This window comes from Lissotriton helveticus, chromosome 4_1, assembly GCF_964261635.1.
Source record: "Lissotriton helveticus chromosome 4_1, aLisHel1.1, whole genome shotgun sequence".
Classification (NCBI taxonomy): domain Eukaryota; kingdom Metazoa; phylum Chordata; class Amphibia; order Caudata; family Salamandridae; genus Lissotriton; species Lissotriton helveticus.
Genome location: NC_136063.1, coordinates 1,060,625,954 through 1,060,653,739, shown reverse-complemented (window position 1 = coordinate 1,060,653,739; position 27,786 = coordinate 1,060,625,954). Strand labels below are relative to the sequence as shown.

The following is a 27,786-nucleotide window of genomic DNA, read 5'->3' as shown; positions in this document are numbered from 1 at the left end:
GCCCGTCACTCACCCATCCTCTAATCTCTCCATCCACCCGAGGGGGCTATGGCCGCGGAGGAGGTCCCGCAGACGGCCGGGCTAGGGTGACCAACCGTCCGTAAATTTCATGGACAGTCCGTAATTACGGCCGTCTGTCCGTTGTCCGTGAAGGATTCTTTAACGGACGCCTTTTGTCCGTAATTTTAACTGGTCGCACAGCTGACACCCACCTCCCTTCTTGACTCCAATGCTGTTGAGGTCGGGAGTAACAGACTCCACTCCGATCAGCAGCATTGGAGAGGCACAGCGTGATGGCAGCAACCCTCACACCTTCAGCCCTTGATGAGCTGTTAAGAGGTGCTTGAAGGTGACAGAGTGGGGCTGCAGCTTCAGGAGCAGGGGCATCTATTCAGATGCAAACAGCACTGAATGCTTCTTGTATCTGCAATTGGTGTGAGACATTCCCTTTCTGCCCAGGGCCCCAAACATCCTGCTACACCGAGACAGCACGTGGTTCTTTTCACAGAGCTCAATTACTGTCACTAAATTGTAAGCAAACCTCGATTCTTCAAACATGCAGTCTATATTGTAATAAAATAAAGAAATGGCACAATCGCACCCACACTGATTAACAAAGTATGGAGGACAATCAGTTAAATCAGTTCTCTGGGAGTATCTCCTTTCAGTACTGTACATCAGTGTGCGGGGGAGGGGGGCAAAACTAACATTTTGGAAACAGAGCTTGTCTTCTCCTTGTCATGTCCAGGAGGGGGGTGAAGAGCCCTACCCCACCCTGGAAGAGACCAAGATGATACTAGAATACTGCATGCCCACCCCTGTGCCGACCCTGGTGGATCCTGTTCCCCTCCGGTGATGGCTCCTGCCCCCCCCCCCCGTGATGGCTCCTGTCCCCCCATGTGATGGCTCCTGTCCCCCCCCTACAGTGGATCCTGTCTCCGCCCCGGGTGGCTCCTGTCTCAGTCCTGGAATGGCTCCTGCAGCGAGGGTGAAGTTCTTGATGGGTGTCTTCTCAAAAAGGCTCAGCTCAAAATTAATATGAAAAGGTGGGCGAGTGAGTAAGTGAAGGGATGGCTGGATGAATTAGTGAAAGGGTGAATGGATGAATGAAAGATTGAATAGATGGATAATGGGAGATGATGGATGGATTGATGAGTGAGTGAAAGGATGGAAGAGAGAAAGGGAAATAGCTGGATGTATGGGTGGAAGGGTAGCTGGATGGGTAAAAGGGTGGATGGATGAGTGAAAAATTGGATGAGTGAAATGATGGATGGATTGACGAATTGATAAGTGCAAGGGCGAATGGATGGACGGATGAGTGAAAGGGTGGATGTAAGGATGGATGAGTGAGTGAAAGGGAAGGTAGATGGACAAAATGATGAATAGATGAGTGAAGGAGTGAAAGGATAAATGGATGAGAGAACGGATGGATGAGTGATAGGGTCAATGGATGGATTAATGAGCGGATGAGTAGATGGATGGATGGGTGAATGGAAGGAAGGATTGCTAAGTGAAAGAGTCGATGGAGAGAGAAAGGGAGGATGATGGATGACTGAAAGGGTGGATGGGTGGAAGGATGAGTGACTGGGTGGATGGATGAGTAAGTGAAAGGATGGCTGGATGGGTGAAAGGGTAAATGGCTGGATGGATGAGTGGATGGATGGTTAGAAGAGTGGCTGGATGAGTGTACAGATGGATAGGGTGAAAGGGCGGATGAGTGAATGGATGGATGAGTGAAAGGATGGATGAGTGAAAGGATGGATGAAGGGATGAATGAGGGAAATGATAGATGGAAGGATACATGATGGATAGGTTTGCAAATGGCTGAATATGTCTAGATATGGCTGGGCTTACTTATATACAATTGCGTGACCTCTGATGTGTCTGTAAAACTTATGCAATTGTCCTGAAGTTTTGTCCTGAATTTTGACCTCCTGTCCTGAATTTGTGTCCTGAATTTTGACCCTTTGTCCTGAATTTTTACACTCACCGTCCTGAATTTGCACCAATGCCAGTTGGTCACCCTAGGCCGGGCACTACCAGGCGGAGATCGAGCAGCTGAGCCGGGAGCTGCCGGAAACCACCCAGGAGAAGATCCAGGCGGCCGAGTACGGTCTGGTGGTGCTGGAGGAGAAGCTGGCCCTGAAGCAGAGTATGACGAGCTGGAGGCCGAGTATGACAGCCTGAAGCACGAGCTGGAGTAGCTGAAGGAGGTGGGTGCGCTGCTGCCTGGGGGTCAGAGCCGAGGCCTAGCCTCTGCGGGGTCCCTGCCCGCTGCTGCACAGCTCCTCGAAGCGGGGTCGGGTCAGCACTAGGGAGCCTCATGGCATTGCAGTGAAATGCGTGGGGCATGTGCACAGTACCAGGAAGGGAATGACGCGACTATCCGGGTAGAGGGCGCTGGCAGGAAGTTCCCAAACCATCCTCCCATTGCCAGGACAATACCTGGGGGCCAGGGCGGAGGGCTTGGCTGCTCCGCCCCGTTATTGTCTGTCAGGTTCAAGTGATTCTTTGCAGGGGTGCGGCTGGTGCACGTGCCTGCAATGTATATATTGTGGTATCCGACATTCCTTGTGCTGCGCTTTGTCACCAGGGCTGCTGTTTAAGAATGTCACTTCCTGTCAAAATTTTTAAAAATCCTTTTATTTAGCAGGCTCAGCGTTCAAGAAAATAATTGGGCGTACATATTTATTCTATACGTTGTACTGTGCTGAATTAATGGTGCTCACATTGTTCTTGAGAAGCAAATATCATGATGATTAAAAAACAATTCGCAGAGTGCGCTTCTTTTATTTGTTAAGTCCAGATAGGGGAATATTTCGTTGTTTATGTATGTTTTATGGTATTTTTACATTCGTGAGTACGTTTGTGATTTACCTTAGTGATTGTAAGGCATAGCAGTGAAAGAACCTGCAAGACGATTTACATGCAACTTATCGTCATCCTTGCCACTTCTGTACCATAGCGAGTACATGTGATATATAGCACATGTAGCTACAGACATTCATGGTGGACAAGGTCTCACTCCGCCTGCCCATCATCCGGGCTGCATTGTTGCTCCAGTATACCTGTTCCATACCTTTTATTTGATTCTGTTTTTCATTTTCGCCTGCACTCATTCTGCTGGCACGATGCTCAATCCATTCAGTGCACTGTGGTCTTTCTAGTTAGGTCTCATGTCAGTTTCACTAACCCACAGAATACTCTTGCTTAAAAGATGTTAGTTTCTTAAACTGTCCATTCCCGTTGGGAATGTAAATATCTCCTTCAAATCCTGCGCCTTTACCCCCAGTCTGTACATATGTACATTTTCAGCCGCCTTTTCCTCTAAAGCATGCATCATTCTGCCACGCCTTCTATGGACTATTTCCAATCAGTCTTTATTTGTCTCAATATGAGGCTTCCAAAACTAGACGCTATACACATAATGATGCCTCGCCAGGGTTTTGTTTAGTTTCTTAGGGGCATATGTAGGTAGCCGTTTGCGATTCGCAAACGCTGAAATTCGGCGAATTTCGGCGTTTGCGAATCGCAAATGGCGTTTTGATATGTAGGCGCCACTTAGCAAAATAAGGAATCGGAAAAATTGGGAATTCTTATTTTGCTTATAGCATTTAAGGAATCGCAATTTTGCGATTCCTTAAATGCTCTGTAGGGGTGCTTTAAAAATTGCGATTTTTGAATAAGGAATTGCAAAATACCACCTACTTCAAGTAGATGGTATTTTGCGATTTCCTTCAAAAATGCATTTTTTTTAAAAAAAGTGCCATGTGGCGCACAGACATGCCCTTAGGGCATGTCTGTGCGCCACATGTACTTAGAGGCACATTCCAGGGGTGGAACAGGTGTCCTTTGGACACCCTGGCACCCTTGGAATTGCGATTCTCAAATTTCAATTTTCACACAGAAAATCGCAATTTGAGAATGTATCCCGTTCATTCCTATGGGCCTTTAGGCCCATAGGAATGAATGGGACACTCATTCCTTAATTGCGATTCGCAATTTGCTAATCGCAAATAAGGAATGTTAGAGATTCGCAAAAAAATTGCGAATTTTTACCTACATTCCATTTTGCCATTCTCAAATAGCGATTCCTATAAAAATCGCTATTTGGGAATCGCAAAATGGAAATTACCTATATATGCCCCTAGGTCCCTATCAGATTCGACGTTCTAAAATCAACAGTAACTAAAAAAGATAAATGAAAGTGTGGTAAATTAAATTTACTTATTACCTCATTTCTGAATTTCTTTGCTTAATAAATCATAATTTCTTGTCAATGCAAAGCGAGGAGTCCGTGGTGCTCAAATGAAGGAGGAGAAGACCAATAACTCGAGTTAAGGGGAGCGCTTCCAGCACCAAGCGGGCACAGGAGCAATCTCTCAAGTCCCTCTCTTGAAGTGGGGGTGTATTTATTTTCAACAGCAGAAAATGTATACAGTCTTGGTCACGAGGCAAAATAGAGGAACAAACAGGTCGTGGCAGATAGAGGAACAAAGATCAGCAAGAGGAGCAGAGTGTGCAGAAATGGGGGCGTGTCTTAGGCTTCGTGAGGGGACTTGCGATGTGAAATAGTCTGACAGTTGGAAGGGGGAGGCTTCCTCATTTGGGGGTTTGTGCTCGTGCTTCATGTCAGAAACATGAACCATCTCTGCGGGGGAGCAGGAACTCATGTACTGGTTTCCCGGACTTGGCAGAAACCACAGAGACAGATGGTGAAAATGAGGAAGGCCAGGTGCAGGGGTGTCGTGCTCGTGCTCGGGGTCTTGGGACACCAAAGGGTGAATTAAAAACAAAATGGTGCCGGCTTTTAATGTGGGCAATTATTAATCGCGCAAAGGGGATTGCGCAAAGGGGCATAATTAGATCTCGCAGAGGGCAGCGAAGGGGCATAATTATAGATTTTATTTCCACATTCCCTCCTTGCCCCAGAGTGTACCTACATTATATCTCAATTTGCATGAGATCATTTATACATTCTTGTAACATGATTCTTTCCCTTTCTCTCTGCTGGACAAGTGGTTTAGGAATGCATTTTGCAGCGCATAGACCGCACAGGGCAGGACCACATTGGATGCAAAGGCAGCATCCAGTTATTATCAGGAATATTATACCTGCTGCTGACAGCAGTTGCCATCCCCAGGACAATATTATCTTCCAGAACCAGTCAGACCACGTCCAAGTGCCAGGTTCTTGATGTAAACTTATGGCTATCTTGTGTAATTTTGTTATGGCCGTGTATACAGATGGGGAATTATCAGCAATAAATATACAGCAGCTAGAGCCTATAATTTTACAGGCTCCGCCTCTGTCAGCCAAGATGATGTCAAGGACAAGGCGATTTTGGAGAGTAACCAATCGTATGGCAGACTGCTCCTGGGTTAAGCTGCCCAGGGCAGACGCCGTCTGGTTTACAACAGCCTCTAAGGTCCTTGTCAACCTGCGTATAAGCTTTCTGTTCTGTACAGGGCCAACAAAGAAGAAGAACCCTTTGTTAAAATCTGTATACTGTTCCCATGAGGTTTCCGTTTGGTCAACCAAGGAGGTATCGATCGTTCTTTTATGTCTGACATGGGGCACTAGGAGGTCTCGGTGGTAAGTGGATGGGGCCACAAAGACAGGGGGTAACAGGAATGCTATATAGCAAGTTCCCCCCCAGTTCAAGGGCAGCTGCACATAGGCCGTTTGGCCACCGATGAAATAAGTATGGCGAGATGCTAGAAATGAGGATTTTCCTCTGTCTTCAAAACTTATAGTGGTATGACAGTCACTGTGTCCTAATGGAACAGAGCCATTTTCTGGATGCACAGGTGTCCTTTTACTGGTGAGACCGAGATGGAAGGGGGACCAGCATTCTTTTTAGGTTTGGTATTTAACATCTTGTAGGACATGGTCATGTTCCCTTGCTTGTATTCTTCACTTTCTAGGACTGTACCGGTCGCCTGAGGATCTCCCTCCTTATTAGGGAAACAGGCAGTATTGAGTACCTTGTTTAAATCCCCCCAAGGCCACCCATTCTTGAATGAATTATTTCCGTCAGGGCAGGAGGTGGGGGTAGTATCGTCAGCTGTTATTAGGGCGAACCAGGCTTCACAAGTTCCATTATAAGAGAATGGGAAAGGAAAAAGAGGCATCCTCCCTTTTTCTGATGAGGTGGGATGCGGCCACATATCCAACAATTGGTGCTATTACTGGCCTGCTGAGTGTGGTGTAGCATCTGTATGAAGGTATTGTTTCGCAAGGCTAGTCTATGGGCTTGTTCATGAGGGGGTAGGTCGTGATAGGTGTGTTCCTGAGTGCTGTTGGGTGTATGAGAGGTGTGTTGTGTTGGAGGAAAAACAGTGTGGAGAATCCAACCAAGACACGTCATAACTGCCATGAGGAAAAATAATACTGTCAAACATATAATAGGACCATTATGTCTTTTTCTAGAGTTCATTTTTTTTCTCCCCCACATAGTCAAGGTGTTAAAATCCATTCCCATGCTCCAACCGCTTCTCCACTGGACCGACGCCCAATGGACTTAATTAGCCAGAGTCCGAATGGCAGACCTTAACTTTGATTTGTAATCCTGTTGTGGGGTTAGTTCCAAAGGCAATAAAGATTGTTCAGTCACAATGTCAGTGGGATTGGCAGGGCCATCAGCAACAGTGTATTTTTGTCCAAAATGTTTCCGGCAGTGGCTTGCGTGGAGCCAGCCCTTCCTGCCCTCGACCTTCACTGCTGTCCGTGTTGTTAGTAGTACGAGTCTTGGCTTCTTCCACCTGGGCTGGAGGGGACTGGTCCGGTCGAAGTTCCTCACGAGGACCCAGTCCCTGGGTTGGATTGGCGTGTTCTTCCGGGTTGGTTTTGTCAGGGAAGGTGGCAGCAACCTGAGAACGACAAGATTGGAGTGCAGACATCAAGGAAGCCAGGTAGTCAGTCAGCATAGTACTGTCAACATCAGTGAGAAGAAAAACCTGTGCACACACAAAAAATGCAAAATTATAATAAATTCTTTGGTCTTAATTTCACAACAATACTGAAGGACAGTTGGTGAATGCAGCAATATTATTTATTGCGCCAGCCGACACGTGTTTCATTGGAGTGAAATGCACCCCAAATCTTCAGGGCCAAATCCAAATGGAACGGAAGAATAATCCCCCACGACTGGTGATAATTCCAACCCAGTCCGGGCGCAAGGATCTTCAAATCAGTAGAGTGTCAAATCAGTAGAGTGTCAAAAAACTTTTTTTTGGGTCCTGGGAATGGTTTCGTACTCTTGGTGTCAGGGACTGCAAGGGCAGTACAGCGAGGGGCGGCCGAAACGGAGCTGTCCTCCGGGATGCCTCAATGGGCGAAAAATGGCCGGCCCGTCCTTGAACGTCGTACCGGTTTTGTACGCAAGAAAGTTGTTGCTGCTTTCGGGTCTGAATCAGACCCGAAAGCAGCAACAACTTTCGCCCATTGAGGTATCCCGGAGGACAGCTCCGTTTCGTTTATGACATTGTGAATAATGATGTACGAAAATTCCTCAGCCATTCTTAATTGATGAGAATTATTCCTTGAAGCATTCTATTCCATTGTTTTTTGCTTGTCTGTTCCTTTACAAAATTGGGGTCAAACATATGCAAATGAGTCGTGGCATCATCTAGAATAACTAATTGCAATATATGAGTCATGGTTCCTTTTCTAACAATTACATTCCGCGTTTTGTGTCCTTTCCAATTTACACTTTTGTAAATGATTTTGCATTATACTTACAGACTACATGACCAAGCAAGCGGATGGCAATTGCCATTTGGTAGGACATCTTGAAATAGTGCTGTTGTGTCTAGAGGGAATTTTTTAGGTACAGCCTACATACTGCTTTAGCCATTTGTTGTCAAAAGATCTATTGTGGACAATATGAAAACTGACAGTGGGCTCCTTATGTTTTTTGGCTTTCCTGTCAATTTAATTTGCTTGCTTCTTATTCATCCCTCTTCTCGTGTTTGTCCCTCCCCTGCAGCACGGCTTTTTTACAGACCTTTTGACTGAATGCCATCTATCCATCCACTGTTCACATTCAAGGAACTATTTTTTTTCTTTTGCTTTCAGCACTCCCTAGAAGAGCATGTGTTTTATTTTCCCCATGTTCTGCTTTCCCCCTCACATCCCAGCCCTTGTGTTTCAAGTATTGTTCTCACCACCTCTTATGTTGCTTCCCTGTCCCATTCAGCTATAATCTTTGTTTACTTATCCCTCCACCCTTCCCTCCTAAACAGGTGTTCCCTGTCCTCTCTTCGCCACATCCTTTTTATTTTTTTCCTATTTTGGAGATACTGGTAGCTGCAATTTTCTGCAGGGCTGCTCCTTTCTGACAAGGGTCCTTTGTGCACATTTTAATAATTGTTTCTTATTTACCACTCCAAGTTTGGGGTCTGCCATCTTTGAAAGGTATATTAAAAACAAGCATTGGCATAGCCAATAGGTCTCGCGTTTGGGACCTTATAAGTGTTTAGCCATGCAACAGTTGTTCTGCTGCATAACTAAACCATGGGGTTCCTGGGTACTTACCTTGGGTGGTCCCTTGGGTCCCCCGTTTTCTACATCCTCTGGGTCCAGTTTCGACTTAAGATCGTGTTCGCATTCCACTTTATTAGTATATGGTTTGGTCTCCCCTGTTGACCACTGTGTATTTGTGCTTATTACGTGTTCTATTACTACAGTAATTTGTGTATTGTTATTACAACTCCGGGTAGGAGATATTTTAAGAGTGTTAGTGAGTATTTATAATAAATACATATTTTTATAACTACACTGTGTGGTCATTTCACTTAACCTACACTATATGATTAGTACTGGTAAAACAAGGTGCTTTACACTCCTTCTGGACTAAACCTAAAGACTGCTCTCCACAGCTACCACTTAGAGAGCCTTTTAAGGTTGTCTAAGACCACTAAAATCACCATAAGGGCGGAAGTGGGTGGGATTGGCAGGGCACAGCGCCCCCTACTTCTTTTTTTTCAGTAGATTCCGTTCCCTTACTTTGTTTATTTTAAACATTCATTACACTACGGCAGAAATAGCCAAGGCCTGCAAAGAAGGCCTTGGCTGTTGGCCGTTTGAGGACAGGCGTGGCAGGCAGAGCAGGAAAAGGACTCTTTTCCTTCTTGCCAGTAACAGTGTCCATTTCTCCTGCCCTGCCCCTGTCAGCTTCCCCTGTCAGCTTCCCCTCTCTCTTTCTTTCTCTTATTTTCTCTCTTTCCGTCTCGCTCTTCCTCACTTACAGAAAACATCAAGAAACGATTCTCACTCCCTCTTATTCCTCCTTTCGTCTATTTGTTCCCCTGTAAAATGGATCCAAAAACAGAAAAAAACACTTTTGTCATTTTTTTTTAGCATTTTTGTTTTCACAGTGCGCTTTGGTAATAAAGGTTCAGACTATGAAAAATAAATAAAAAAATTAAATAAAGCAAGTCCGAGTGTTCACAAAGTGGCCAGATTGATTTTATTCTCAGCCAAACATATTAGCGTCACTTTACAGAGTTTGCCAGTCGAGCGCTACTTTTGTTTTCTTGTCTTTCTTTTAACCCCATTGTTTTCCCCGGGTGGGAAAGTGCACCAATCCTGGAGGTACTGCAATGCCTAAATTATGGGTGGATTGGTAACCATGTTGTTCCAGCTTACATTTCACATGCTTTACTTTGCTTTTTCCAGGATGTTGGTACTTTATTTTTAGGCAGCATATTGCTCGTCTGGTGCGTAATTTGAATTGAGTCGCATCCAGGAGATTATAGCGGGCATAATTGTGTTATAGTTGAAGGTATTTGTAAGCTTCTCTTAGCGGGACAGTATGGTGTTCAGTTGGGAAGAGGATGTGGCACTATGGTCAGAGCTGTTGAATTTGGAACTGGGAAGCCAGGTTCAGCCTTCATGACCAGTCCCCCAGACCACTCTCCTGAGGGAGCACATTCCCATGCTAGACCTTAGATGGCCTTGCTAGACCTAAGAAGCCCTGGTGTCTTAGCACCAGCAGGTGGACCCTAGAAGTGGCAAGTGCAGGTTAACGTTGATGCCTGTCCACTACAATCCATACTAAAGTTCACCTCCAGTCTTGGAGGTAGACCTATGAAGCAACACACCCTAGAATGACTCGGTCACTGAGGTCACAGGATCCTTGAGAAGGGCCAGCTCTAGGACGGTGCGACTGGTGTGATCGCAATGGGCCCTGACTTTGCACTGGGGCATTATGTTTGCAAGTATATTATGGTTCTAACAGCATTTTCTGCCTATTTCCTGGCCTCCAGCAAAAAAATGTCATGATAACTCCGGTGATTAATGTTCTTTCTAGAGCGAGATCAGAGTTTTCTCTAGTGGAAGTTTTGACTCATGGAAAGGTAATGCTGACGGTTAATGTACCTGCTGCAAAGAACATGTACATGCAGATCACAAAGTGCACATGATGTAAATAGGTCAGCGAGTTTCTGCTTTGTCAGAGAGATCCTTTTGTTACTTGCAGTTTGTAAGTTAAAATCCTAACATAGAACAGTGAGCTAGTAACTGTCATCTAAGAGCTGCATGCAAACTGCAAGGTAAAAATTAGAGTGTTATATTTTTCCCCAGTCTTTGATTATCCTAATGTTGCAAAAGGTGTTCATTCAGATGGAAATCAATTCTGATTAATAAAGAGAACCTCAACCATGGTATCACGTTTGAAATTCTCAGTTTGTGTTTCTCCAGACTAATCACTATTAAACTATATTACCTACTAGTATGGTTGTCATGTGTCTACTACACCTTGTAGTCCTTTGTCCTATGTAAGATTTCCTATACAGTGATTTACACACATATGATTAATTGTCTCTCTGTAATGAGTGTGATGTAAAGTGCTCTGACACCCCACTCTGGTATGAGTGGTGCTGTAAATCCAGTTAAATGCATCTGAGAGAAAGTGTGGTTCTGGAGACTTGAGGGGCACTGTAAAAGGGTGGTAATGAGGGAATCCATGGCGGTGGTGGTCATTGGGGAGCACCAACAAACAATGTTGCACAGGGAGCCAATAGCACTAAAGCCAGCCATGCCCTTTAGGCCAGTCCGCCTCACCCATATATTATCCCATTTGGCCTTGTTTCAGCAGTAGTAGCTGCAACTCACCAGGGATTGGCAATGCAGGATTTTCACACACACCAAACTAAGTTCGCAAGTGTCACAGTCTCTCTGTTTCATGCACAAGCACTTTTAACATGTGCTGCCTGCTTTGGCGGTCACTGGAATTATTCAGCAAAGGAGGGCAAAATTATGCAGCAGTGTTAACTAAATTATGCAGCAATAAAAGGCTGCAGCGTAATGCAGTAGATTTTCTGATACTTTATTATTTTGACATTTTACACATGCTAACAGTCTCTGGAAATATTTTGCCTTATTAGTACCAATGTAACATACACATACAGCAGTGAGAAAGGTGATCAGTCAACCTTTGTGAAGGGCTGTCCACTTAACAGCAACATAAGTCATTTTGTTTTGTAACTTTTGATCCGTTTGAGCTACAAACAATTTTTTTGTTAAAATGGTCAAATTGTGCAGCAGGTGATATATTATGTGGCAAATATGTCAGGGCAATAATTATGTGGAAACATTTGTAAACTAAGATATTTTGCCATTCATGTTTGAACCGTTCTTGCGGAAAAAGGGAGGAGAAGTGCTGATGACAGGAACTCCATGGCTCGGAGACAAATGTCTTGTGCTTCCACTTTTAAGCATATTTGAGACATTCTGTAATTGGAAACTTCTCCCACTTTGTGAGTGTATTTTAAAGTCAATAACTCTTATTAAACCTTAAATAATCACGTATATCCATTGGTTGAATTAAATAACATAATAAGCTGTAACTGGTTAGTGAAATGCCAAACAAATACAGAAGATTGGGATCTTTTGTGGATTTTAGCCACACCTCTGACTCAGCCCACTGATCCAATCCTCTGTTTGTTCATGCCCTCCGATTCTCTGCCCTCAGTTCCGCTACTTTTTTCCCCCACTTCGACCACTGCATAAGGGTTGTCTGGATTAGTGCAGAGTCCTACACTTACATTAGTGAGCACCGTATACTAAGCCAGCCTCCTACACACGGTAACTGGCTGCAACAGGTAGTGAGCCTGGAGGATTCCAAGCCTGGGACAAAAAAGGCATTTCTAAACTAGGCGATATTTGGGGCAGATCAAGCATCAAATCCTTTGAAGAGATGAAGGGTGAGTTTAACTTGCATAGAACTCCATTCTATTATCTACAGATCCGGCATGCTTTAGAATCTTACAAAAATAATTTATCTACCTACCAAACTTCAGACCCCTGGAAGCCACAGTAGCAATAGAACCCATTTGCAAGAAGAGCATATTGCAGATTTACAAATCTCTGGTCCTAAACATTCTAGATCCCCTAATGGAGTTGAGGAATAAGTGGGAGGCAGACCTGGGGACATTAGATGAAGCTGACTGGTTAAAGGCTCGTATGGTGCCACAAATGTTGGCTGTCCTGATCAGACTGTGACGTAATTCAAATACTGTCTTGCAAAGGGTATATTACACCCCTGATAGACTTAGCCAGATGTGGAGGGGGTGAAATCCTTGTGCCCAGGATGTCTCTGGTCTGTGGGTGTCCAGTTATACAAACATATTGGCAAGTAAATACATGGGATATTGGGTAAGGGGGTTAAAGGCCAATCAACATGGACCCTAAAGTGGTGTTTCTGGGTCTGACTGATCTTTTTGAAGGTCTGTGAACCCATAGATTGTTTGTGGGGATGGGATTGCTCATTGCTACATGTGATATTGTGTGTAATTGGAGATATAATGCCTCCCCATCAAGACCTGAATGGTCAAGGGGGACGGACATGTATGCCCAAGCTGAAGCTGTGTATAAGAGCAGAGGCTGTCCATGGAAACACGAGAAGGTATGTGGATCCTGGATGGACCATCATAATGGGGCCTCAGCTGTTTATGTTATAGAGATGAGTATGAGGGGCACATTTTGTCGATCTATTGTATTAGTGTTTGATTAGTTATTACTTAAGGAAAATTGTATTGAAAAGTATATTAGTAAAAGTATTTTTAGTGGGTTTTATTTTGTACATTTACAAAAAAATAATAATACATTGTTGAATTGAAAAAACAGTCTCAGATGATAAAATTGCATTCAGTTCAGGCTACATCCACTTGTATTGTGTACTGAGTGACTAAATCTGAAGACAGTGTGCTAGCTAAAAATCCAACTACCCACCTCCAGGTTAAGATGAGTGTAGGAGGGTACTCTGCATTTTATAAAAAACACTTCATGGCCTGACATTAGTTACCTGTATAGTGTTCCTCTTTTCTAAAATAGCAGAATTGTCTGCAGCATATCAAAAGTGTGCAATTGCTAGTGATGCTGTAGTACGTTTGGTAGTAAGTGCATGCCTATAGCCAGGGCTGTGTTATGGAATCAGCTGTCAGTATTACTACATCCCTTCTCAAGTTTTTGCGCTTCTCAAAATTATTTGGAAACAGAACACTAGTCATGTATAACTTGCACGCTTTTATAGATTTCATTTTTTCCTTTTTACTATGTACAATGAAGATGTGATGTTTAATGATGTCTTCATGGGCACTTGCTAGTAAACATTGTCTTGTGTATTGTTATAGGTGTGTTAGTGAAAACATGTTAAGCGTGTTTTCCTTTGTAAATTTACAAAAAATCAACAGAATGTTAAATTAAAAAATAGTTTCAGATGATAAAATTGCTGTCAGTTCAGAACACATCAGCTCGAATTGTGTATTGGTTGAGAGACTATGACTAAATGTGTAGACAGGGTGTTAGCTAAAAAATGACCCCAGCCTCCAAGTTTAGAAGAGTGTAGGAGGGCACTCTGCATTTTATAAAAACACTTCGTGGCCTGAACGTAGTTACTACTATAGTGTTCTACTTTTCTAAAATGGCAGAATTGTTTGCAGCATATCCAAAGTGTGCAATTACTAGTGATGCTGTAATAAGCCTGGTAGTAAGTGCATGTCTATAGCCAGGGCTGTTATGGAATCAGCTACCAGTATCGCTACATCCAATCTCAAGTTTTTGTGTTACTCAAAATGATTTGGAAACAGAACACTGTAGTCATGTATAACTTGCAAGCTTTATTCCTTTCTACTATGTACAATGAAAATTTGATATTTAATGTTCTTTACGGCCACTTGCTAGTAAACATTGTCTTATGTATTGTTATAGGTATGTTCCATCACTTTTTTGCATGATTGGTGCATAGGCTTGTGATTAGCCTGTACTTTATAAAGTAAATATCCTAACTTAACTAAATTAAACTATTTTGGCTAAAAAATAATTATGGTTCCGCCGATACGTGTACTGGGATCGATGGAAACAATCAAGACTAAATGATTCTTGCTACTGTTTCAGGTTGAATAATTGGGGACCTCTATTTTTTACTGATGTTAGGATACACTGTTTGAGTATTACTGTATCATTGGTGTGTCTTCTTGGAATTAGTACCGCTCTGCATCTAGAACGTGCATTGCCTTAAACACGCATATGCTTTGTTAAGGCATATGCATGGTTATGACAAGCATGGTTGGGCTTGCAGGGAAATGGCAACCGTGGCTGGGCCCGCGTAGTTAAGGCCGTTTCCTGTCTTAAAACAGTCTTTAATAATGTCTTTCTAGGCTTAAGTATATACAACTGATTTTTTTCTGCCTTAAGACCTCCTTATCCCTGTATTAAGCCTAGGGAACAATCTTCAGCAACTCAGTCCTATGTTTTCTGACCTGTGACATTCTTAAGACCGTCCTAAGCCGTGGTAAATGATTAATATATGAGTCAATAAGAATTCTGTGTTTCCTTTGAAAGTAACGTTTTTCACTATTAATTTTGAGGCCTGGTTAAGCTTCATGCACATTTCTTGTTATAGTAAGTAAACTGATTATGTTGTGTCCTGTGTATATAAAAACAACTTGCATAAGCCCATGTAACTGCATTGATTGCATGTTGAATGATTGTCAATATAATTTACAGGAATGCATGGACAAGCGACACGCTTTATTACTGGACACTGATGAAGGGATAATTGGAGACACTGGAATTAGGAAACTGCTAAACTACAATAAGCAACATTCTTCTGTTATTAACATATTGGAACAACAACCAACAGAAAGAATTTCAAATTGGGATTATTGGAATACCAACAATTCAAATGTGAAGCAGTATTTACAAGCACAATTAGATATTCAGCAGGTGGTTAACTCAGTGTACCATAACATCTCACAAAGATATGAAACACCTGCAGCAATGCAGGCTGCTCTGGTGAGCTGCAGTGGAGCACTTTTTGATAGAATAGCTAATACCATCATTATTGAAATGACTCATCACCTTCAATCACTTTTGTCAGGTGAAGCACAGACAAAACCATGTCCCTCTTCATCAACTGGTACTGTGGTGGAAGAAGTTCTTGGTGACATCACCGTACATTGCAAACGGAGCCCACCTGGTAAACAAAACAAAGACACATCAACCATCCCTATTTATTTTGCTGAATTTTTGGAAGATGTTATCTCTGGTCTTCTTTCCAAAATCGTCTTTTCTTCAAGCTTTGTTGATTCTAAAGGTGAAGTGATATCCAAGTGTGGTCTTATTGAAACGGCAGCTAAATTAGTGCATCCTTTGCTGGGAGAAATTAAAAAATCTCCAATTAAAATTGTAAACAGTAATAAAGAAACATGCAGTTCACTTCCAAGTGAAAAGGATGTGAACGGAGCAGTCCATTCAATTTATCACTGTATTTTGAAAGAATTTGGATCCTATCAAAAAGTTCAAATGATTTTGACATGCAACAGCAAAGGGTTTATTGAAAGAATAAGTAGTTTATTATTAGCAGGACTAGATGATTACCAGATACAACCTCCACTTTCAAGAGATTCAGGCCCATGTAAAGCGTTAGAAGCTAGTAATATTATTAAAAAAATTAGGACCAAATTTAGACAGTCCAAAACACAGGATAGACCGTTATCACCACTCACTACAATGTTATCTGCTAAGGTTTTCGAAGACATTGTTATACGACTAATCTCTAAAATGTTTCCTGCCTCTTCCAGTGCTCAGTGCGCTGGTAATCCGAGCAGTTTGACAGATTCTGAATTCAAAGAAATGATTTCAAAACTTATACATGAAGTTATGATGGAAATTTCAAATCATGAAATTTTGTACACTCAAGATGCAACATATATTCAATGTGTACATGCTCAAAAGGATGCACCTAATGTTGTTGATTCAGTTTATAATAATATTATGGGCAAGTATGGAAATCAAATCGCAGCACAAGATCTTACCAGTGAAGGCCAAAATATGGTAAAAGGGATATCACGTTTATTAATTAGAGAGATTTCAAACCCTAATTTCATGGCAGTGCAGTCTGTTGAGTCATCCTGTTCATATGCATCAGCTTCGGCATCAGCACCATGTGTAGTTGAACATATTCTTTGTGGTATTGATGTGTCCTGGGATCAAAGCCAGACAACAAATCAAAATGGTGTCAGTTCAACTTCATTTTTGCAAGACATTATTACAGGGATTATATCAAAAATCTTCTGCGCTATTGTAAATCAGATTATGCAGGGAGAAGATAAAATAGCATCAGCAGCAAAATTATGTGAATTGACTGTAACAATTGTAAATTCTGTACTATTGGAGATTAAGAATGCTCAAACTCCCATGCCCACCATTGTAGAAGAAAAGAATATGTGCCCAGAAACACGTAAATCAGCTGTGAATACTATTGTTAATTCAGTGTTCTGTACAATGTTTCGAGAAAATGACAGTGGTTCAACGTTTTATGTACGCTTAACTCACAGCAGCAGTTCATTTGCAAAAAGAATTGTCTGTTTGATCAGTGCAGCAATAGTTGAAGATCAGTCACAAAGACCTGTTACTGAAGATGCAGCCTCTCCTGCATGTGTAACTCTGGATGCAGAGAATATTGTTAAAACAGTGGTGACCAATGTAACAGAAGCCAAGAATCAAGGTAAATGTCCAATGGTGAGAATTCCTTCAACAACAAGTGTTAAAGCTGCAAGCGTTGTTGAAACTGTTTTTGATTATCTTGCTCAACCATTTGATGATAGTTATCTTTCACAACAATCTGTGACAGTGTTGTCTTCCAGAGTTTTAGAAGAAATTGTTGCACATTTTGTATCCAAGCTTTTCATCAACTGTCCCAATTTGGCCCTGTGTACAAAGGACATATCATCAATATCTCATGTGAAAGAAATTACTGAAAGATTGTTAAATGCATTGTTAATTAACATTCCAGAAGAGCAGATACAAATTGTTCAAGATACAAGCGAAATACGTTACGTACATCCTAACGACTATCAGATTATAGAGAAAGTTGTTAATTCTGTTTACAGTAGTGTCTTTCAGTTATCTGGATCCCACCTTTCGATTTATTGTCACTTAGCAAGAAAGGGCGATGCTTTGTCACAAACAGTTGCCAATTTAATGATTGCTGAAATATGCAATTATCATTTTGAGCCGTGTTGCCCTCGTGGTAAGCTGTTGGATAAGTATGTAAGCATAGAATTAAGTTATATTGTACAAAGAGTTCTCAATGATATCAGAGGAATGCCAGCTCACAGTCCACTCATTGAGTCAAACAGCCATGGCCTCTATACACCATTTCTGGAGGAAATCGTTAGCCAGTTTTTAACAAAAATGTTTGTTTCTTCCAACTATGCCAGAAGCAAAAAATGCAGAAGCAATTCATTAGAAAGTGAGCTTAGCATAATTGCTTCAAAATTGATAAATACTGTCTTAAAGGAAATGGTAAGAAATGAAATGTGTGTAATAAAACCTGTAGATGAAGAAAATTGCCTACATCCTGAAGATGAAGATTTTATCTCAGAAGTGGTTGATTCTGTCTACATGAATGCCTTGCATGAGGCAGGATCCCCTTTTAATCTTTTCAAAGGCATAACTAGTGGAAGTGCTGTTGTTTCTGAAAGAATTGCCAGTTTAGTAATTAAAGAAATTTTCAAATACCAACTGCTGATTTGTTCAGCTGCAGGTGTCTCATGTGATGCATACACTGATATGGAAGTTACAAAAATTGTAGAAAAAGTTCTAACACATGTTATTGCACAATCCACTTTAGCTGCTAATGCCGAACAAATTGTGGATTCCATAACAGATAAAATCAAGGATTCATTAGAAGATGAACTTCCAAAAATAATTCCTCATGTTAAAAGTGAACCAGTTAAAATTGATCCAGTCATGGTGGCAGAGCATTTGGCAGTACTCTCCATTAAAACAGAATATTTTGATCTGCTGAAAAAACAATGTTTACTTCAATCTGGCCATACACTTGAATATATAAGGAATATAGCTTTCTACGATAAAAGTACCTCAGAAAATACTATTGAAGCTGCACCTTTGGTTCCTGATTTTGCAGTATTAAAGAAACAACGAGTTGCTACTTTAGATACAATTGGAAGAATAGCAGTTAAACCAAAACAGGTAAACAACAGTTTTATTAATTTATACTTTAACAATGAATAAGACGCATTAAAGAGACATATACAACAGAATGAAACAGTTGCATGCTAACTATTTAATTTCGATGTATATTTTAACATTTTAAGAACCAGTAATCCTCTGAAAGAAAGTTGATGGTTATGCTTTATGTTGATGTTTGTATTGACATTTGTGGTAGCAAAAAGTGGATCATAAATAAAAATGTACACGAGGCATTGCCTCTTTCAATGCACTTCTGAATGAACTTCAGCGAATGTGTACTAACCTTCGTCGTAGGTGACACATTTACCCAACCAATGTAAAACACAAATGGCTTGCAATGGTGGGTTAGATAGGATTTTTCTAGCTCATGCTAAAGCAAAGAAGAAAATCGGGACCGGAACTGTAAGCAGCCGTCATTTCCCGTGTTTGGTACAAAGTTAAACTGGGCACTGAAAAACAGTGCCAACCTACAATTACATTGGGGCATTTTTGTGCCTGATTTTTCACCCAAGTACAGAGGACACCTATACAAAGATTCCAGTGCCTGTGTTATGGGAAATTATTGTTTGATTGTTTATGGAAGAGAAATGTTTTATTCCTCCTCATTTGTGTTGTTTTTATGAAAACCACAAAACACCATGCATGATTATTTATGTGTAGGAAGGTGCCCCTTCCAAAACATAAACAATCTTAAATGGCAATTTGTAACTTCTATGTGTGCTGCTGTGTGCAGCACACATAGAAGTTGCAACTCGTCATTTTTAAAATGATTATTTATGTGCAAGAAAGGACACCTTCCTGCATATAAACAATCATGCATGGTGTTTTGCTGTTTTCATAAAAATAGCAAAAATGAGGAGAAATAAAGCATTTCTCCTCGTTGCGCCCTGCTAAGACCAGGTTTTCCCTGGTCTTAACTTTGGTGCTGCCTCATATTTACGCTACTCTTGTAAATGTTGGTCAGCGTCCAGGGCCGGACTGGGAACCAAAACAAGGCCCTGGCAAAGTGCTCGGCCGCCCCCCGGGGGGTTGGGGGTGCAGCAGAGCTGTTTGCCACGGCCGGTTTCGGCCGATTTTGTTACAACGGCCCTGTAACAAAATCGGCCCCCAACCCTGGCAGCCCACCAGGGAAATGCCCGGTGCCCACTATGGCCAGTCCAGCCCTGGCCGCGTCAAAATCAATGGGAGTTGTGGCGAAACGCCCGCCGCAATGACCATTGCACGCCCCTTTCATACTAAATATAGCATGAAAGGGTGCCTTATTTAAGTAGCTTAACACTGACTTGTAAATAAGGCAAAGCCCATATCGCCACCACAACGTCAAAAAAGGGACATTGCTTCGGCAATAGGGGCTTGTAAATGTGCCCCTCAGTTTCAAATAACTCTTCCGCACCTTGCTTCAAGGTTTAAATATGAACTAGTGAAGGACGTTCAATTTATTTACGACTCTACTTATGTCAAACAAGGAGCATTGTGACTAAAATGTTCAAATTAAATGTAAGCCTTATTCTATTTGAAAAGGTGAAGGAGAGATTACACTGCCAAATATTGGTACCATTTGCCTCAGATAACATTTATCCATCTAGAATGGTCCATGTTGTTGTAGTACAGATATAATAGGTGTTGCTCATCAAATAAATACAAGGGTGCACTAAAGTAAAAAAAAGTAGCAATGTCAAAACTAATAAAATCTAATAATTTATGCAATATTCGTTCTCAACCTCATATTCGGCTTCTAATCTTCATTATGAATCTCCAATCTTGTTTGCGAAAAGGGCAAAACGGGTTTGCCAAAATTTTTACTGGGTTTATTCACTTGGTATTTTTTTCTAAAGTATTAATGTACCTGCAAGACATTGGCTGCATCCATCAGAATGATGTCGGAAATAAGCTGTCAGTTTCGGTTAAAAGGAGTGGGCTTTGCTAATGGCTTTAAGAATATTATTTTTAGGTAAGTGCTGCTAACACAAACAACCCTTCTTGAGAGTCATCTTTTAGTCAAGATGGCTATTAATAGTAGTGCTAATCTATCTAGTTCTGGGCAACTTTACAGTGACAGTTTATTGTAGGAGTTTTAATTGATGTTCTAAGCGACCATCATAATTATCAAAACATCTTTAAACGTAAACCCTTTCTTCCCATCATTCTCTCTTCAACCCTCGCGTTCACCTCAGCACCCCATCTTGCTTCAGTCCTCCTTTCCCATTTCTTTTCAATAACCTCCTTCCATTCCCAGTCTCTTTCACCCTTCTTTTACCTGAGCATTCTCCAATGAAGCCTCCTTGTCCTGTACCAGGCATATCACACACTGTCTTCCTTCGCATATACTCCCTCCTCCCCTCTCCGAGGGCTGAATATGCCTATATCTGACTCTCCACCCCCCTTATTACCACTACCCAGGAAAACCCCAGAAGGCGTTTTGCTGCCCCACCCCAACCTTCCGCAACACTGCGCCCTGCGCTTCCTGTCATCACCAACTTCTCCTTGATATCTCCAAATATGTCACTCAGTCGCCACAGATAGTGAATGGTGCCCCAGATCAGAGAAGTATACGCAACTGTAACAAAACAGTCTTGTTTTCCCCTCTACTGCTTTCATGTAGCTTGCCACCATAATGTCCTTGTCCAGACCTAAATTCTCAGTGCTCAATAGATCGTCCTCATGGTCTCGATGGGTGCATATGCTATCACCTTCCATTCATCTCTGCAAAGGAACCAATGCAGACCATCCAAGCAAGTCCCTGCCAGCTTTCATGTAAATAAAACATCCCTCATTCCCAAGTTGCATTACTGCTTGCCCTGAGCACCGGACTAAAATCCTTCCTTCTCTCAAGTGTATCACAAGCTCGTCTGGTCATCCCTTTTCATGCACCATGGCCGCACAAACTGGCAAAACAAAACACCATCTCCCACCAAGCATTACCCACTAAGGCACATCATGTCCGTTACTTGGCCTTCCAAAATCCCGTCCAACGGTGTCATACCATCCTAGTATCCCAGGTACGATAGCTATCCCCACTATCAAATCCCCCTCCCATGGTTCCCGAGACTGCTTACACCCTACGAAGAAAGGAAATATTAGCATAAGCTATGAAACCCCCCTTTTTTTCTTCCCCCACCCAGCGGCAACATGACTCCCTGTCCCCATGTATCCCCTGGATCCATGACCAACTGTCTCCCAAGCATGCAGCCGCATTTTCTGGCGCAAATCTGATGGAGACAGTCCCTGATTACTGCCACTGCCCGGTCGAGTACTGCCACCGACAGCGGAACAGTGCTGAAATGACCATCTGTAATAGGAAAAAACCCTTGCCATATGGAGCAAGGGCCTTGTTTTCTTCAAGGCAGCCCCTTCCAATGCATGTGGACACACATACCCTGGCCCACATTCCCCACCACCTGAGCCAAGCATAGCCCCTGAAATGCATATTTACATAATTGCACCTGCCCCTCGTGCGGGCATGGTTGCGAATTGAAGACCAGCACCCTCCCAAAAACCATACAGCGGCTGTTGCTGCATATATCTGAAGTGAACTGCATCCCAGAAATGGCATAAAAACTGCCCACCCACTGTGGTTAATTAGGGTTCATCAGGTCAAACTATACTGAGGCCCACCCTCCCGTTCAGGTGAGGTGAACATGATCAAACAAACCTGAGAACCATTTCGAAGTACGTACATTCCTTGGGCTGCACTGATTGCCCACATGCCTCAACCGGCAGGTCCAGTAACATACATAGTTTCTTAGGGGCTGTCCTCGTTGGGCGGACCAGTTTTGACAGTCTTAACTATATAGACAAGTCCTTCCCGCCTCAGTTGAGGCCAAAGATTGTCTTAAGGCCATCCACTGATTCATAACTCTGCATAAATATGTCTTCCCAAAATTTCTCTGTTCATGTTTACCCTGTCTCCCACGTCCCTCTCTACCCAAGCCAAACGTAGCCCTTGAAATGCACTTGAGTTACCAATATCATACTTGGCCCTTATTGCGCAGGCTGGGGTTGACAGTTCATACCTGTAATATAAAGGCACTCGCCGTATCGACTGAGGCCGTAGCTTGCTACCAGTCCCACAACAAGTCGGCATTGATGCCCATGTAAGGTATTGTAAACCACTATTCTTGCATTCCTGACTCCACAGTTAGTTCAGTACCAAAACCAGTGCAGGAGACCCCAGGGCCTCGTTCGGCCAAATGTAGGGGAGCTTCTGACCTCCCCCCTTTCCACACTTCTGTTTTTACTCCCACACCTTCAATTACCTAGTCGAATCCCAATTGAGTTAACTGCATCCCCAACAGGCCCCAACCTCCTGTGGATATCACATTGACCACCAGCCTATCTCACCTGCGACTAAAAAACTCCAATGTCCTTTCTGCTTGTGACTTCCGCTGCTCGGTGTTGTCTCCTCCACCTGCCTTTCTTCTGTGAAGACACCACAGACACGTCGAATTGCCCTGCCTTCTGCAGGGCCTCGCACCTCAGAGAGCCCCACAATCACATCCCCATTCCCTTCACTACCTCACTTATTTCCTCCCTTGACACGCAGTTCTACCCATGCACCCATGCATTCATAGCAAATATCCAAGGCATGACCATAACATCCTTCGTCACACCATGCACCTCCCCACTGCCGAGGAAAGTAGTGCAGATGAGGTACTGTGGGGACAAACCCACGATGTAGGGAATGCCGTCATAGATGCCCCTACTTCTTCTGACAAAGAACCTGGAGCCGTCATGCACTCCAGCTGGTGTCCCCAGCCACCTGCCTGCCTCCCTCTTCTACGAGCATTATCCCTTCCATCCACCACCTGGCTGTCCCAACCAGGCGGCCTTCCTGCACCACCAGGCCCACGAACACCCTGGCCCCCACGTGGGTCTCTGCACCCTTATAGTCTGCTCTCTGCCCTCAGCCTGCTTGGAGGCCTGGTGTCCTTGTGACTTCCCACTCAGTCTGAATGAAAGCCTTCACAGAGCTGCACGATGCCATCATCCCCAAGGCCCTAGAGCTGTGTCTCTCCCGCGTATTTGTAAACGACAGGCCCTTAACCAGCTCCGCCTTCTTACCCCAGGCCCACCTTGGTGACAAACAGCCAAAAACACCCTCTGGTTCAGGGGGAGGGAGGCTGAGGTACAAAAGGGGGTGGTGATGGACGGAGAATCTGAATCAATCAAACACTCACACCCAGTCAAAAGATCTGGGTTTAATCCATCACCGTTCTTTAGCCCACTCTGTCACCCCAGTTCAGACATGGCTATATGCAAATCAGTCTGACCCTGTGCCTCATGGGAACAGTCCAGCCCGAACTGCCAAGCCATGACTTCCCTGGACTGGAAACAAGCTTCCGGGGACCGGTTTCTGGCATTCCAGCCATCTTCAGCCCGGCTTGCTTGAATCCAGTGGCAAAGTGAGCAAGGGACTCACGTCTGAGCATACCCTGCCACACTTATGGCGGCCAAAAGCGGTACAAAAGGGGGTGGTGATGGACGGAGCACCTGAATCAATCAAACACTCACACCCAGTCAAAAGATCTGGGTTTAATCCAGCACCGTTCTTTAGCCCACTCTGCCACCCCAGTTCAGACATGGCTATATGCAAATCAGTCTAACCCTGTGCCTCATGGGAACAGTCCAGCCCGAACTGCCAAGCCATGCCTTCCCTGGACCGGAAACAAGCTTCCGAGGACCGGTTTCTGGCATTCCAGCCGTTTTCAGCCCGGCTTGCTTGAATCCAGTGGCAAAGTGAGCAAGGGACTCACGTCTGAGCATACCCTGCCACACTTATGGTGGCCAAAAGCGGTACAAAAGGGGGTGGTGATGGACGGAGCATCTGAATCAATCAAACACTCACACCCAGTCAAAAGATCTGGGTTAAATCCATCAATGTTCTTTAGCCCACTCTGCCACCCCAGTTCAGACATGGTTATATGCAAATCAGTCTGACCCTGTGCCTCATGGGAACAGTCCAGCCCGAACTGCCAAGCCATGCCTTCCCTGGACCAGAAACAAGCTTCCGAGGACCAGTTTTTGGCATTCCAGCCGTCTTCAGCCCGGCTTGCTTGAATCCAGTGGCAAAGTGAGCAAGGGACTCACGTCTGAGCATACCCTGTCACACTTATGGCGGCCAAAAGCGGTACAAAAGGGGGTGGTGATGGACGGAGCACCTGAATCAATCAAACACTCACACCCAGTCAAAAGATCTGGGTTTAATCCATCACCGTTCTTTAGCCCACTCTGCCACCCCAGTTCAGACATGGCTATATGCAAATCAGTCTGACCCTGTGCCTCATGGGAACAGTCGAGCCCGAACTGCCAAGCCATGCCTTCCCTGGACTGGAAACAAGCTTCCGAGGACCGGTTTCTGGCATTCCAGCCGTCTTCAGCCCGGCTTGCTTGAATCCAGTGGCAAAGTGAGCAAGGGACTCGCGTCTGAGCATACCCTGCCACACTTATGGCGGCCAAAAGCGGTACAAAAGGGGGTGGTGATGGACGGAGCATCTGAATCAATCAAACACTCACACCCAGTCAAAAGATCTGGGTTTAATCCATCACCGTTCTTTAGCCCACTCTGCCACCCCAGTTCAGACATGGCTATATGCAAATCAGTCTGACCCTGTGCCTCATGGGAACAGCCCAGCCCGAACTGCCAAGCCATGCCTTCCCTGGACCGGAAACAAGCTTCCGAGGACCGGTTTCTGGCATTCCAGCCGTCTTCAGCCCGGCTTGCTTGAATCCAGTGGCAAAGTGAGCTAGGGACTCACGTCTGAGCATACCCTGCCACACTTATGGCGGCCAAAAGCGGTACAAAAGGGGGTGGTGATGGACGGAGCATCTGAATCAATCAAACACTCACACCCAGTCAAAAGATCTGGGTTTAATCCATCACCGTTCTTTAGCCCACTCTGCCACCCCAGTTCAGACATGGCTATATGCAAATCAGTCTGACCCTGTGCCTCATGGGAACAGTCCAGCCCGAACTGCCAAGCCATGCCTTCCCTGGACCGGAAACAAGCTTCCGAGGACCAGTTTCTGGCATTCCAGCCTTCTTCAGCCCGGCTTGCTTGAATCCAGTGGCAAAGTGAGCAAGGGACTCACGTCTGAGCATACCCTGCCACACTTATGGCGGCCAAAAGCGGTTTAAAAGGGGGTGGTGATGGACGGAGCATCTGAATCAATCAAACACTCACACCCAGTCAAAAGATCTGGGTTTAATCCATCACCGTTCTTTAGCCCACTCTGCCACCCCAGTTCAGACATGGCTATATGCAAATCAGTCTGACCCTGTGCCTCATGGGAACAGCCCAGCCCGAACTGCCAAGCCATGCCTTCCCTGGACCGGAAACAAGCTTCCGAGGACCGGTTTCTGGCATTCCAGCTGTCTTCAGCCCCGCTTGCTTGAATCCAGTGGCAAAGTGAGCAAGGGACTCACGTCTGAGCATACCCTGCCACACTTATGGCGGCCAAAAGCGGTACAAAAGGGGGTGGTGATGGACGGAGCATCTGAATCAATCAAACACTCACACCCAGTCAAAAGATCTGGGTTTAATCCATCACCGTTCTTTAGCCCACTCTGCCACCCCAGTTCAGACATGGCTATATGCAAATCAGTCTGACCCTGTGCCTCATGGGAACAGTCCAGCCCGAACTGCCAAGCCATGCCTTCCCTGGACCGGAAACAAGCTTCCGAGGACCGGTTTCTGGCATTCCAGCCGTCTTCAGCCCGGCTTGCTTGAATCCAGTGGCAAAGTGAGCAAGGGACTCACGTCTGAGCATACCCTGCCACACTTATGGCGGCCAAAAGCGGTACAAAAGGGGGTGGTGATGGACGGAGCATCTGAATCAATCAAACACTCACACCCAGTCAAAAGATCTGGGTTTAATCCATCACCGTTCTTTAGCCCACTCTGCCACCCCAGTTCAGACATCGCTATATGCAAATCAGTCTGACCCTGTGCCTCATGGGAACACTCCAGCCCGAACTGCCAAGCCATGCCTTCCCTCGACCGGAAACAAGCTTCCGAGGACCGGTTTCTGGCATTCCAGCCGTCTTCAGCCCGGCGTGCTTGAATCCAGTGGCAAAGTGAGCAAGGGACTCACGTCTGAGCATACCCTGCAACACTTATGGCGGCTAAAAGCGGTACAAAAGGGGGTGGTGATGGATGGAGCATCTGAATCAATCAAACACTCACACCCAGTCAAAAGATCTGGGTTTAGTCCATCACCGTTCTTTAGCCCACTCTGCCACCCCAGTTCAGACATGGCTATATGCAAATCAGTCTGACCCTGTGCCTCATGGGAATAGTCCAGCCCGAACTGCCAAGCCATGCCTTCCCTGGACCGTAACAAGCTTCCGAGGACCAGTTTCTGGCATTCCAGCCTTCTTCAGCCCGGCTTGCTTGAATCCAGTGGCAAAGTGAGCAAGGGACTCACGTCTGAGCATACCCTGCCACACTTATGGCGGCCAAAAGCGGTACAAAAGGGGGTGGTGATGGACGGAGCATCTGAATCAATCAAACACTCACACCCAGTCAAAAGATCTAGGTTTAATCCATCACCGTTCTTTAGCCCACTCTGCCACCCCAGTTCAGACATGGCTATATGCAAATCAGTCTGACCCTGTGCCTCATGGGAACAGTCGAGCCCGAACTGCCAAGCCATGCCTTCCCTGGACTGGAAACAAGCTTCCGAGGACCGGTTTCTGGCATTCCAGCCGTCTTCAGCCCGGCTTGCTTGAATCCAGTGGCAAAGTGAGCAAGGGACTCACGTCTGAGCATACCCTGCCACACTTATGGCGGCCAAAAGCGGTACAAAAGGGGGTGGTGATGGATGGAGCATCTGAATCAATCAAACACTCACACCCAGTCAAAAGATCTGGGTTTAGTCCATCACCGTTCTTTAGCCCACTCTGCCACCCCAGTTCAGACATGGCTATATGCAAATCAGTCTGACCCTGTGCCTCATGGGAACAGTCCAGCCCGAACTGCCAAGCCATGCCTTCCCTGGACCGTAACAAGCTTCCGAGGACCAGTTTCTGGCATTCCAGCCTTCTTCAGCCCGGCTTGCTTGAATCCAGTGGCAAAGTAAGCAAGGGACTCACGTCTGAGCATACCCTGCCACACTTATGGCGGCCAAAAGCGGTACAAAAGGGGGTGGTGATGGACGGAGCATCTGAATCAATCAAACACTCACACCCAGTCAAAAGATCTGGGTTTAATCCATCACCGTTCTTTAGCCCACTCTGCCACCCCAGTTCAGACATGGCTATAGGCAAATCAGTCTGACCCTGTG

At 44.5% G+C, this 27,786-nt stretch overlaps 1 protein-coding gene and 1 pseudogene across 1 annotated transcript in view; both read left to right on the top strand.

Annotated features, from left to right (window-relative positions):
* LOC144828980 (fibrous sheath-interacting protein 2-like) overlaps positions 1-18,821 on the top strand; it is a 364,242-nt gene extending 345,421 nt beyond the window's left edge. Inside the window, exon 3 of the mRNA XM_078687657.1 lies at positions 15,013-18,821. Within this exon, the coding sequence (XP_078543783.1) occupies positions 15,013-18,546 (3,534 nt within the window). The 3' untranslated portion in view covers positions 18,547-18,821. The remainder of the gene's footprint in view (positions 1-15,012) is intronic.
* Positions 49-14,409, top strand: LOC144826837 (protein bicaudal D homolog 2-like; annotated as a pseudogene).
* Positions 18,822-27,786: the final 8,965 nt, after the last annotated feature.